General features: G+C 38.4%; 2 protein-coding genes across 3 annotated transcripts in view; both read left to right on the top strand.

The window, feature by feature from the left end:
• The first annotated feature begins 308 nt into the window (after window positions 1-308).
• On the top strand, window positions 309-5245 carry cln8 (CLN8, transmembrane ER and ERGIC protein). Its single transcript, XM_005805989.2, has 3 exons — window positions 309-405; window positions 1635-2258; window positions 3306-5245. Exons 2-3 carry the CDS (start codon window positions 1719-1721, stop codon window positions 3630-3632), a joined length of 867 nt encoding a protein of 288 aa, XP_005806046.1. The 5' UTR covers window positions 309-405; window positions 1635-1718; the 3' UTR covers window positions 3633-5245.
• A 1194-nt stretch (window positions 5246-6439) lies between these two features.
• The window catches only part of arhgef10 (Rho guanine nucleotide exchange factor 10), a 55518-nt gene continuing 47655 nt past the window's right edge, over window positions 6440-14302 (top strand). For both annotated transcript variants that reach the window (XM_023352522.1, XM_023352521.1), the window contains exons 1-2: window positions 6440-6607; window positions 13541-13650. In XM_023352522.1, the coding sequence (XP_023208290.1) occupies window positions 13614-13650 (37 nt within the window). In that variant the 5' untranslated portion in view covers window positions 6440-6607; window positions 13541-13613. The remainder of the gene's footprint in view (window positions 6608-13540; window positions 13651-14302) is intronic.

The following is a 14302-nucleotide window of genomic DNA, read 5'->3' as shown; positions in this document are numbered from 1 at the left end:
TTAAATTATCACATACATAAATATTTAGCCGACTTGTTAATTGTGAAAAATGAAGTGAGTGATTTTTAATTTTCCATGTCTGCAAATCATAAATGAGGGCAGTATGCCGCCCCCTGTTGGACAACAGCAACCTGGCAGATAGAAAATACTCGGATGCAGGTAAAGCACCATGAAATGTTTACAAATCGGCATATCCTGTATCTTAACGCTAACTCCACATATATTCATTTTGTCGAGTATTTAATTGACCTTTCTTTATGAAACAGATCGATTTCAGTAGCAATGACGTTTTTCGGAGGCGCGACTTCCGGTTTGGGTGTCATGTGACCAAATTGGAGTCTTATGATGCGAGACTTCCTGTTGTAGTCGGATGATACAGAGACACGGTGTTACAAACACACCACGGTGAGTAAAATTCACTTATATTGCCTAATTATCGGTCAGATTGTCCTTGCCGCGCAGTTGCTTGCTTATTCGTGTCGTTATGAGTAAAAGTTTAGTCTGACTCATCATGTCAGTTAGCAGAGGTAACATTTTGTTTCTAAATTTAGCTGGTAACTTCACGCAAGAAGCGATTTTATCACTGTGTGTTTCAGATAATTAAATATAAAAACGGTGTGTTGAAGCGTTTTTGCAGCATTTCATTGCTAAAATCATAGGGAGGAATTAAAACGGTAACATAACAAACAGTAGCAGTAAGTATGTGCCAGGTTTTTGATCTCATTGACTAAAGGACTATTTTTCTCAATTAATTTAATCTTAGCTACCTTTAATCCGTTCTAGTTAGACCTTCATAATACACTAAAAGCAGACTCTGTATAAAGCAGTTTGTGATGTGTGGGATCTGTATTCAATTCGTGAGAATGCATAAAAAATGTGCAGTTCCAGCTTTGGGGGTGAGAGGAAATAGGGGATGAAAGCCTTAACTTGTAACCGTCATAATGATCTTATTCACAAATACATTTTAAGATCTGTCACTCCACCAGCAATCAAAAAGCAAAATCTTTTCCAAGCCATTCTTTTGCTAGATTCTTAAACATTTCATTCATATCCTCACCTTTATGACTCATTCAATGCTTTCTGTTAAAGCACACAAGTGGCTCGTTGATAACAAACTCCATATCCGTGCAGGCATAAGATTCTGTGGGGCTTGCTGTTCATGCATCACACATTAAAGCTCTCCCACTGACTCTCTTTAGAGATCATTTTGTTTTTATTTTGTTGCAGACTGTGGGGATTGCTGCATCACCAAAATGTCTGAGACTAGATGTTATGCTCAAGGACTTTACTGTAGCGTGAAAGCCTGGTTCTCAGTATAGTGGCACATAAAAACCTTCTGATTGGACCGTGTATTGTGGTTTCTCACGTTTGTCAAGTTTTAGACTATCCAGTCTTGGTCTTGTGCTACACCTACAAGCACAGTTCTGCCTTTTGCGTTCCTCAGATTTAAGTCATCAGTTATTATTAGCAAAATTGTGGTTTGAAATTTAGAGTGATATGTGTTCATGTTTTGAAATAGTCATTTATTCAAGTGCTAATTAGATGCCTCATAAGCTTCCACTCTATTACATCTCAGTGGATGACTTGACTCTACCTACTTTAGCAGTTTTGTTTGTTTGTTTTACTGTTTTCAGATATCACACAGTATGCATTTGCCGATTGAAGCTCCCACCTGCAGGTGATCTTCTCCACCTAATCAGCTTCCTCCCTCCATCACCATGCCCACTGACCAGCAGACCACTCCTCTACCTCAACCCAGCCCAGAGTGCTTTTCCTGGGACTATCGCCTTCAGCTCATCAGCCTGGGCTTTGGGTTCTACATGACTGTATTTATCTTCTGCCATCTCCTGTCACTAGCTCTGTGCTACACTTACAAGGCTCTCCCAGCCAAAGAGAAGGTCTTCTGGAACCTTGCAGCCACTCGGGCAGCGTTTGGCATTCAGAGCTCTGTGGCAGGACTCCGGGCTCTGACTGAGGAGTCTGCCATAAGCAAAGACAAAGTGATTGGCCAGGAAGACTGGTCATGGTTTCATGTCCTCACAGCTACCGGCTTTTTTGTGTTTGAGAATGTGGCACTACATTCATCTAGTGTCGTGTTCCGGTCATTTGACTTGCCCTTGGCCACACACCATTTCTTCGCCCTGTCAGGATTTGCAGGTGCTGTGGTGTTTGATTCTCAAGGACACTTCCTGGCAATGGTTACTCTCCTCCTGGAGATAAGTACACCTTTTACCTGCATCTCCTGGATGTTGCTGAAGGTAAAAGCTTCATTGTTTTCTCTGTGTTAAGTCAAAGTACACATCACAAAAGATTTCTTTACTCAAGCCATATTAACTTATTGTTTATGCAGGGGTGAGTATGAGATTCTCATGGTTCAACATTGAACTACAATGTTTTAAAAGTTAAATTCTTGGATTATTAGGTATCTAAACGTTGCAACCAACAGGGGATAGTGTAAATATATATATGAAACTATAAACTAAAGGATGAAACAAAAAATAATGAATGATTTCGTAGGTATGTTTATGTTATTAAAAACTCTAACCCGCATTAGATAGCAGTTGGGGCACAAATGTCAGCAGCTGCAGACTCGGTAATGGTAATATGTCTAGTAAAACACAATGTCATGATATTTACACCCCAAAATTTAAAATGAGTGTTGCTGCTATATGACTTTACTTCAAACTGAAAAGGGGAAAATACTTTTTTATTGGTAAGTTTTCATCCATAGACTTACTCCAAAGTTTGTTTAGGATATTTAACCATTTATATACACAGGTATTGATATTAGCTGAGTAACTTCCATCCAGCTGCTGCAGTGGTTTGCCAAATACAGTTTTAAAGCCAGCTGCCCGTCAGTACACAGGAACATTAGGGGGAAGGGCTGTGCTGTTTTCCTGTTACTGCTGGAAAAAGCTCAGGTCAACTTGACACTTTCTCTCGCATCTCTTTAAACATTTTTAAAGAGTAAATGTTTCGTTTACTCTTTAAGACCTCAGTCTCGAAAACAGTCTCTGACTCAAGCCAACGACATATTAAATATTTTATTTTTGTTTTTCATATCACATGGTTGGTTGCTGTTCCTTTGTCACCTAATTTTAAAACGTCTCGTTCTGTCACTGCGTTTCAGTTCTCTTTAGGCCTGTAAGGACATGTGATTCTGAACAGATAAAATTCAGTGTTGTTAAAAAAGGAAGTTCTTTACTTGGTGGCGTTGCCTAAAACTTTCTGTTCCTTTTCATAGCATGTTTACATGCAATAATATTCATTTATAAATGCTTGTTTCTTTTCTCCTCATGTGAAAGGCTGGCTGGGCTCGCACTCTGTTCTGGAGAGCCAACCAGTGGGTGATGATCCACATGTTCCACTGCCGAATGGTGCTCACTTATTACATGTGGTGGGTGACTCTGACCCACTGGGAGGGGATAAACACCCATGTGGCACTGTTCCAAAGACTGATCTTCTTCTCTGGACTCGCACTGCTCACATTTATCATCAACCCCATCTGGACGCACAAGAAGACCATGCAGCTGCTAAATCCTGTGGACTGGAACTTTGGAAACAAGCTGGCACCGGTTAATGACATTGCAGAGAATCAGTCTGGGGTTTCTAGAAAACCCCATAAAAACTGAAAAGCATTTACAAGATCCCAATCTGTTGAACTTACACTGCTTTTGTATTCCACTTCTGATAATTTTGTTTGAGATTAACACTTTTAAGAGCATGAAAAGCTATTTGGTTGTATAGGGTTATCTAATCATGCTGCGTGTCGCAACAGTTTTCCATCATGTTGTCTTCCATAGATTTGTTTCAATTTACTATTTTTTAAATCTTGTTTGGGGTAGAAAATGGTGTATTTTTAAATTAGTTTTGTAAAAGATATCGAATACTCTCTGTTTTGGAAAAAAAAATACAAATAAGCTGTGTCCTCGAGCTCTGCACCTGTCACACACGCACAACAGAGTTTTTGTTTAATTTGAGGAAACTGACTTATTTGTTGGATCCATTAAAACCTAAATGGACAAATTAGTTTGCAGTAGTCTCGGAGTGCAAGTCTTCCCACGTCAGTGCAGCAGAGATTTGTCAGGGCACACAAAAAGCTTTTCTTCTTTATCAATGGAAGAAAGCGCTGGAATTGTTGCCTTCACAAAGGCCTTACTGTCTGAAATGGAGATGCAGTATGACAAAAGTGAATCAACGATGACAACAGAACAAGCAAGTCATATTGAAACCAAGATGTATTTTTAAAATATGAAGAAATATACCTTAAGCTGCAGAAGTCGGGTATATTGAAAACTAACATTATTGGATATTTGCTTAGACTTGCTGCATTGTATTGGGTCTTTGCATAATGCTACATCTGGCAAGGGGATTTTTTTTATCTGTGCTACAAACATTTGCTATATATTTATATGCTTTTTTTAATGTAAAAATTTAAACTTGACCTGAAAATGTCCTCAAAATGCCACATCAACTTTTAAAGGGGCAGTATTCAGTTTTGTTTTTGTTTGTTTTTTTTTCAGTTGTACATGTGATAATGTCATTCCCTCATCAAAAATATACCTGGAATGTTGCTTTGATTCTTCACTCATGGTTTTGAACTCCTTTAATTTCCCATGGCAACCATTTAGGTGTAGAAAACGCTTTGTCTCACCAAGTGCTGCCTTTTTCACACAGCTTCTCCTCAAGCGTTTGCCTCACAGAGCTCCTCTCTCCTACAACTTCCCCATCCAGCAGCAGCAATTAGCAAACACCCGGTGAAACCATGCATCTGCCGAGCTCTATGTACGAAATAAGTGTAAGAATGATGTTGTCATGACTCGGAGTGTCGGAAAGAGCAGGAGCTTCTTAAAGAGATAGAAGCACAGTTTCAAGGCATTAAATTGTAAAGTCAAATTACTTTTAAGTCGTGTGATACAGCATTTTTTTTGTAACAAATGACGGTAACAGTTATTTGATTGTGCTATAAAATGTCAAAATGTCTCTGGAAATATACATAATACTGCCCCTTTATACGCCAAAATCATGGGTACTATAGACTATATGAAATTGCCTTTTTGAATTAAAGCAATATACACTGGAATAAGACATTTTAGCAGATATTGATTATTCTGTTCTGGATTGAATATTCTTTAATTCATGTCAAAACAATATTTATTTGGTCTAGATAGTTTCAATTGGAAACACAGGATTGTATGTTTGTGTGGCCTATGAATATGACTTTCAAAATAAAAAAGATTTCTGATGCAAAGCATTTTTCTTTTTACTTGAGTGGAAGTTGGTTTTGCTATTGCGCTACTATAGCTCAATGAGATGCGTAATCCAAACATTTTAGGCTTGACTCCTGCTTCCTCCTGCCCCATGCTGCTGCATACCCGGGCAAGTCCTTTGACTCCAAGTTACCTACCGATGTGCATATCTGTTTTTGAATGTGTTCATTTGTGAATGCTGTTGGATCACGACACCAGATGGCACTGTTGGAGTTACTTTACCCTGCTGCTCATTTTCCAAACATTCCCTTTAACAGTCGTATGTGTGTGAGTATATCAATAAAATTTTCAACGAAAAGTAATGTTTTAAAATTCAAAAAATTGAATCTGGTTCAGTTTATGAATGTACTACATTCACTGTTAATTTTCAAGCATTTCTTTCTATTAGCAGTGATTATATGAGCTACATCTAATGAAAACCCAGAAATACATTTCTTAAAAATCTAAGAAATGTATTTCCTAGACCATTAAAAAGACTTTTAATATGAAAATGTTGACCTACTGAAAAATATGTCCACATACTGTACACAGACACTCAACATTTTGCTGATGCTCCTTGTGCTTGAACTACTGCAGCAACGCAGCATGACATGATGGCAACCTATGGGTCTGCTGAGGTGTTGTGGAAGCCCATGTTGCTTTAGTAGCCTTCATCTCATACTGTCTCTCATCTTACTTTTAATAGGTAGTGGCACTTTTAGCAGTGTGGGTAGGTCTTAAGTCCTTATGGAAAATCACATCAGCATTTCCATGAAATTTGATCATCAGAAATAAATCAAGTTTTCGATTAATCCATTCAGATAAACCCAGTGTGTTGCTAAATTTCACTTTTAATGCATTATATGCATGGAGCACTCAAAACAATAGGACTCTTATTCAGTCCTATTATCAAAAGTAGGCCTATCGAAGGCCTATCAAAAGCTATCTGATTATCCTTTATGCATATTAAAAATAAAAACAAAATCAGACACAAAAGTTATGCAAGTTGCTCAGGACTTTTCATCTCTTTCGTTTGAGAACTCTGAACTCAAGTGGGAAGTTTTCTGCCCGCTGATTCGTCCTACAGGAAAGAGCCTTGGAATGTTGATTGACGTCACGCCAAGCCAATCACAGCTCGTCACACATCAGTCGTCCACCAATCGGCTGTTGACTGGAGGTAAAGAGGTTTCATGGATAGAATAATCTGCTAACATCGGGAAGAGCCGAAAAGAGGGTAGAAAAGTGGATGTGTTGATGCGAGACAAATTGTTTTACAGCCAGAAATTTGTTCAGCTTAAAACGTCTCTGTATTATCGTGGAGCTATACGGGAATTGGATTATGGGAATGCAATAAAATGGTGAGTTGGAGGCATTTTTCTAACTTTATGAGAAAGTTCAAGAACTCTTTTGTCGTACTTGCTGTTAAGTATCAGTTACGTTAAGCTGAAAATGGCACACAATTTGATATTTTGCGTGGAATACTAAAATTTATTCCTATATTAAACAGAATTGTGAAATGAAGGTAACGTGGCGTCTTAGTTGACATAGTGATGTTGCCAACTCTGTCAGCCACACTATAGCATGCATTATAATTTAAATTCTCTTTACCATACATATTCTTTAATTAGTTGGTCCTAAATAAGCAGCCTTAGTAAGGTTTTTCCTCAGAACATCAGTTGCATTTGGTTTTTGTTTAACATAAAACAGATGGACGTTTACTGTCGCTTTGATTTGCTACAAATCACTTGTCACTTGTTTGTCAGTGTTAATAATGTTATGCAGAAGCTATCTCTCAAAGTGTTCAGTAAGTAGCTTGTCCTGTTTTAAACTACAGAATGAGTTTGTATTTTTAATAATATAGTAGTGAATATATCAAAAAAATCATATGGACCTTAAACTAGCTTAAAGCACGCAGTTTTCCTGAGATGCAGCTCAGCTACAAATTCAAGTAGTCATGCATGGCATTCCTCAGTCAGGGAGCACTGCACAGATTTGGTCAACTGGAAGTTCACTCTAAACAAGTTGTAAAACAAGTGGCTTAAGTCAACTTTTTCCCTTAGTCACAACTTTTCAGCTTTTGCAAGCTGTCAGAAGATGGTTTAAATATAAATATCTCTTTGGTTTTGATGTGTAATGTGTGGTGTCTTGCATGTAAAGCTTATTCTGCCAGGACAATGCTGACTTGGTAGTTGGTGGGGGTCACACTCCCATGCTAGTATACAAAACTCCATGTGGGTGATTTGTTTAACAAATAGGCAGGGCGACCCGGCTGCAATGCTTTCTTTAATGACACCTGAACAAAGCTGCTGGCAGTGCAGTCTGAAAGCTAAATTTAAAGTGCTTGCAAGAAAGTGCTTCTTCTGTTGTATAGGCACATCGCATTGAATTAGAATTTCATCAGAAAGTTAATTTGTTGCATTTACTAAATTCAGAAAGGGAATCTAAAACTTGATAATGGTTCATTAAATAGTTCATTATACACAGAAATATATTTGAAATGCTTATTGTTAATTTTGATGACTTTGGCTTGTAGCTGATGAAAACTATTTAAAAAAAAGTTGCCCAAGAACGATCAAAAAAGGCATTTTTAACTTATCAGTCTCATTTTTCCATGTACTGTAAAGTATATGCATTAAATATTTGTTTGGGTCTCTTTTACCAGGAGATACTCAGTGCAAATTAGCAGTGAAGCAGTCAGCGTGTATCACTGCCGCATGGTGAAAGAAGCCTGGGTTCCTACATTAGGGACCTTTCCACTCGTTTGTCTCTGTCATTTTTCTCTTGACATTGCTGCACAGATTCTCAATGGGGTTTGGATTAGTTACATTGGCAGGCCAGTCCAGTAACATTAAATAATGGCGAATAAATCAGGTATTGGTTCTTTTAGCAGAGTGGACAAGTACCAAGCCGTGTTCAAAAATGAAATCAGAATCTCCATGAAGTCGGTCAGCAGAACGAAGCATGAAGTGCTCTAAAATTTGATGGTAGAGGAGATCACTGACTTTGGACTTGATAAAGCACAATGGACCAGCACCAGCAGATGACATGACTTTGCAAATCACCACTATCTGTGGAAACTTCACTCTGGACTTAAAGCAACATGCTTTCTGTGTCTGTAAACAAAAAGTATAGGCCTTTTTAGCGTAGATAAGATGTTTCTAATGTTATTTTCGGTCATTTAGAACTAGACAGCTTTAGTCTGGGTACTTGTGTGTGTGTTGTCTTTCCAAGCAGTGACTCCAACCACATCCCAGTCCTTGTGAATCTACCTTTTTGTGCAGAATGTTTTCCTTCCACCTAACTTTCCATCAATAGATTGGGTTACTGCTTTGTATGACCAGTCAGCTTCTTAATGATTGTGCAGGATGAAACACTACATTCTTTGTGGTTTTTTTAAAATATATATTTTTATTAATTTCATTGCTCCAAATTTTCGTGAAATTAAATTTTGGATCTTCATTAGCTGTCAGCCATAATCGTCAAACATAATATAAGTTAAAGCTGCAGGATGGGTGTCCTTAGCTCTTATTATAGTTTATAAAGATAGATGCTTCTTCTTGGAAAAATAACAGTTTTAGGAAATGTTCAAATTCTTCACTGTTATGAGGCAACAACTCTACTTGGCAATAACAACTCACTCAAATGCTTTTTGTTTTCCATGGCAAAAGCGGGAGGATGCCAGGGTTCTCATCAGTTCGGAGGCATGCCATTCATTTTTAGAAAGTCCACCATGTAGTAACTGTCCAACTCATCATCCAGTCAGTGATCCACTCAGATAAAATGGGGATTAGAAAAATATTTAGTCAGCAGCTGGGAAAGAGAACCTCTGGCCCCACTGCAGGTGCATGTGAGAAATCACACAGTACATGTTTGTTTAACAGCTGGGAACATGCTTATATTTAGAATCAGAATGAACCCAAGAACATGACCGTTAAATATGTTTGGCACTGTAAATCACAGCCTGCCTTTTTTAAGGGAGTTTTCATCAGCTACCCTTTTTTTAGCTCCTTATATTTTCACCAATCCAGTCTTAGCTTTCTCCATTCTTCCAGAATTGGGATTTGGACTTCAGGTATGGTAATGTGTGGAATTCATGTTTTCCCCGTTAAAATCTGTTCACCTTCAGCCAGGCAACAAAAGTTCTTTGGATCTGCTCCACACACTCACTAGTGTTCTTCTGGTGACATGTTGGGCTCTAAATGCTTTCGTGTGGCTTGCTGGTTGGGTGGAGACCAGTTAGAAATGACAGCCAAGACTGTACAGTGTATGCTGGTTTTACAGCACAGCCCTACTCTTCAGTTCCTCACAGTGTTTTCTTCTTTATTAAAGCAAGCTGTAACTAACTTAACAAAGACATTCATCACACTGACTTTAAAACAGGAATTATGTTTCACAACTGTAATAATTTCATATAGTTTATGTGGTTATATGATATTGTGGAGTGAGTCTTTGGTGGATTAGACCATATACAGTTCAGAAGCAGAGCTTCTATGTTTGTCGGGCTGCTGAATGCAGACGAACTCTCACATGTTTGATCGATCTTGCATACTAAATCAAATAAGCTTCCCTCTGGGCCTCATTATTTAAAACTATGTCTCCATTATCTACTAGATATTTAGCCACCACCTTATCTATTTTTTCCAACTTCCCAGCAGTCAAAATTCTTCAAAATGTCAGCTATCTTGTGCCTGCTTGTAAAACTTCCTCCACCCAATTTGAGGTCAGAAAGGGTGGTGCAGTGCGTTTTGGAGGCTGTACGACGCAGATGCTGGTGTGATTTTGAGGCTAGCTGCAGATGGGATGAAGGGAAGGGTCCAGACTTCTTCCAGGACCACTGTTTGAAGAAAATGTCTTCTAAAAACTGTCAGTAGGTTTGAGAGGTGCTTTTGAGCCCATCTTTGACCCCCAAAATGCCAATCTAGCTCATATGAAATAATAACAGCCCATGCCCATACTCCAACTCTACCTAAATGGAGTCAAAGTGCAGATCAGTACCCATTACTAATCTAGCCACAGGGCAACCCGTCTAGTCTGTAAAGGGACACTATTTCATCCATAAAACTTTTGAAAAATTTGTCTTTGGATATTTCTTGGCTCAGTTTAGATGCTTCAGCATATGCATTTTGTTCAGTGGTGGTTGGTTTTCAACCTTCCTTACCTTGGCCATGTCTCTGACCTCTGAACATTTTGTACTTCTAGGTAGTCCATATTGCAGTTTTTCAATATGATGGAACTGAAAGATAATTGGTTCCTGATAGCTTCACGCTTCATTCTTCTCAAATTCTTGACAGCTTGTTGAGAAACTTGTTTCTCAACAAGTTTCTTACAACCCTGTTGACTTTACAACAAAACATTGATGGTTTTATGTTCACAACCCAACATTTAACTATTTCAAGAGGCCTTTGACTTTTCAAAGTCGGTCAAATATCTGTTTTGCCTAAAGAAAAGAAGCTGCCAAAAATACACCACACCTTGATGGGGTGTTTACCTGCTAAAAGCCATAAGCTCTGTCATTACAGACACACACATCACCTGCTATGTTTAAATCCATTAAGTATTCAAGTTTATCCAGCTTGGAGTTTATAAAAATGCTGATCTGGTCAAAATACTCACATACCCAGTAATTGTACACACATTGTTCATTACTATGGTGTTTAAAGCCTTCGTTAGCCTGGGTTTTTCTTTATTGGCAATGGCATGATTACTGTAATCCCGGCAGGAAGGTAAACTGCTAAATAAAGCGTTTACCTAAAGACAGCAGACACAGCGGACAACAAGCACCACCCTGTCCTCCAGGCTTTTGTTGATGACTCTTAGCTCATATGAGGAATTCCACTTTTCAGTAAGTGGACTCTTGAAAACTCCAAGTGTCAGAGCAGAAACAAAATCTCTTACTAAGTCAAGAGTGTTGGATGTTGAAGTGTATCTAACATCAACATAACCAGACTGATCTCTGCTCGGTGGCTTATCAAATCTTTCATCTAAAAATCCAGAAATCTTAAGATAAGTCTAAGATAGTGCACCCCTCATTTGTCTGTAGGTGAAAGGAGGCTTTAGTCCCTAGTGTAAAATGTGATGTTTTCTCAATTTAATAAATTTATCAAAACTGAAAACTTCTACTTTAAAACATTGGTTTTAAAAGAGGAAATTCAGATATCAAGCATTCCAACTTCAAATGCTTGATATCTCTTGCTGATGAAGTGGCTTGGGGATCTGGTTAATATGTTTCCCTGGTAAGGTGTTCCAGGCACGTCCCACCAGGAGGAGACCCAATGGAAAACCAATGACATACTGGAGGGACTATGTTTAAGGACTGGCATGGGGACAGCTTGGGATTCCCCAGGAGGAGCTCAATTGGTTGGGGAAAGGGATGTCTGGGCCTCTCTGCTTAGGTTGCTGCAACCCTTAGTGGTACATCATCAGCTCCTTCATATATTCTATGCAACTAACTTGATATCAAACTTTTTTTCCTGTGCTACTGACGGGAGCCGGAATACTGCCTATGGTATTTGAGCCACAGAATGAATCATTTTTTAAGTTTTGTTGTTGCAAACATTGTTAGAATATTTTTTTCTTTGAAGTTATATCATGAAGTATTGATGTGTACATTTTTAGCTTCTACTGCATTAATAAAATTGGCACACAAAAAGCAGCTTATCTTCAACATTAGGGATTATGTTTAAAAGTGTTGTTTACCTGCCATTTGTTCTTTAACATAGTGGAGATATTAGGACTCAGGTGAACAAATTGTGTGCATTTCACCAGCAGGCTAGATAACTGTTTTTCTCTCTGCATAACACAACTCAGCTGCAGAGCTTGTAATGACATGCTCAGCTGAGCCTGTCATCAACCATGGTGAGGACTTTAGCTTTCTGCTCTTACTCTCACATTCGGTGTGTTACAATGCCTTTCTTATAAACACTCTGCTGGAGAGGAGAGTGATGAAGAAATAATCTTCATTTTGGTTTGTAACTCATTCTTATTTGGCTGTTACACCGTGTCTTGTGCTGTTTGCTGTGCTACTGCCGCTGCAGTAGCTAGGAATGCTTTCTTTGAGCTGATCCTTCCCACAGGATGAGACGGGTGGTAGTTTGGTGCTCAGGTCACAACATGACATGCTTTGAAAGATGTAATTTACCAATAGGGCTTTGGGTTTTCTTTGTGAATAAAAGTAGAAATACTTGAGAGGAGGACCAAAAAAAGGTAAACATAGGAAGCAAATTGAGGACAATCCCAAAACATTTACATAAAAAGTTTTTTTAATGCATTTTCCATTGCATATCCCCTCTTACTTCCTTAATTTCTTCCTTCACTTGCTGTCCTAAATCCCAGTGGATCTGAGGGGAAAGGTGATTCACCCTCTAAAGCTCCCAGCTGTTAGTTTTGACTCCAAACCTCTGTCATGTAGCTACCTGTTTCATACTCGCATATCACCTTTCCTGTGTTCTGTAACAGATGGATCCCTCCCCAGACTGCACAGCATTGTTGCTCCTCCTGCTTGTCTTTGTGGACCCCTCTCTGTATTGCACAGGCCAAAATTGCCTCAGGCGATGCACATTCAATCTACCTCTGCTAGCATTAGCAGCATCTGTTAGTTGCACTGTTTTCAGCAGACACTGGCTCTGTATTCATATCCTCAGCTCTGGCAGTGAGCCACACAGAGGATAAAAAGGCTGAAGATTTCCCGTTATTCATAGACAAAACAATCTTTGAGTCTCAGAATGAGTTGCCGTTCTTGTCCCACATACTCTTAAGTAGATTTATCTTAGAAATAGACTGAATGTGAACCTGTGTTGTTTCTTGTTTTATAGGAATTTTGTAGGGGTACAATATGGGCTATACAAACTACAACTATGGCTGCTTTATGCAATAATATGATATCATGATTTTGTCATGTCTTTGTGGGTATATTAGGAATGTGGACAAATCAAGAAATAGCACAGTCTTTTTTCTGTTCCATCAGAAAGACATTTTCAGAAATTATCCTTGAGATGTACATCGGCAGAGAAAACTTTTCTTGCACGAGAGTACTGTTGGCATTTACACGGGTCTAAATTTGTGGTTGACATGAACTCATTGTTTAACTTTTTTTTTCTTTTTTTGTAAAGATTTTGGAGTCAAGTTTGTTTTAAAGTTGTCCTGGGGAGTTATGTTACACAGTTCTGGTTCTTATTTGTTGTTTTTTATTATCTAATCAATCATCAAAGAATTAATGAGTTTTTCCTGTGACAAATTCATTTCTCCTCAGCCACAGAGCTTTGCCTTCAGTAACATTTGACCTTTTTGTTTAGGAATGTCTGCTGCCATAGTTAAAGACCAGCTTTCTGGTGTTTGTGGAGCTTGTCCAGGAGAAGAGAATCAACCATGGACGCAGATGAGTTTCCTCCCCCACCTCCTGAAAGTAAAGTCAACAAACCCCACACACACATACAACATCTACATGTGGCAGGTTGTGAAGCATGACGGGGGAATGGCAGCAGCAAAGACCGGTTAGCTCAGTTGGTTAGAGCGTAGTGCTAATAACGCCAAGGTCGCTGTATGGGGCAAATGTTTTGAATACCATCTTGACAGGCAGATTAGTTTGCATTTACACATTAGCTAAAAATGCTCTTACTCTTAGTGTGAGTAATTATCCTCCTTTTTTACCCTGTGCAGTTAAAAAAAAACATGCATATGCTGTCACCTGTTTCCAGTTGGTGCTCTTAGTCTGAGATGGTCAGTCATTGAATGAATTATTCTCAGTACACATGAAAATAAAAGTATGTCATAATTTGTAGTTTTAGTTAATGGATATTAGTTGATACGTATATTTATTTGTTAAACTGAACTGCGGAAAAAGCTGAACAAAAGCATTTATATTAGAGTAAAAATTAGCTGATACCTTACAGCAGGAGAAATATCATTAAAAAATCTGTCTCATTTACATCTTACATCTTTAGATAGTAAAATGCAATATTTGATCAGTGATTTCCTGAAACCTAAACTGGTTTAAGGAAACCAATTGATGAAAACCTGTAAAATACATCAAATAGCTGAATAAATAACATAATAAC

This window comes from Xiphophorus maculatus, chromosome 19, assembly GCF_002775205.1.
Source record: "Xiphophorus maculatus strain JP 163 A chromosome 19, X_maculatus-5.0-male, whole genome shotgun sequence".
Classification (NCBI taxonomy): Eukaryota; Metazoa; Chordata; class Actinopteri; order Cyprinodontiformes; family Poeciliidae; genus Xiphophorus; species Xiphophorus maculatus.
Note: the sequence above shows the minus strand (reverse complement) of the source record. Positions and strands in the feature narration are given on the sequence as shown.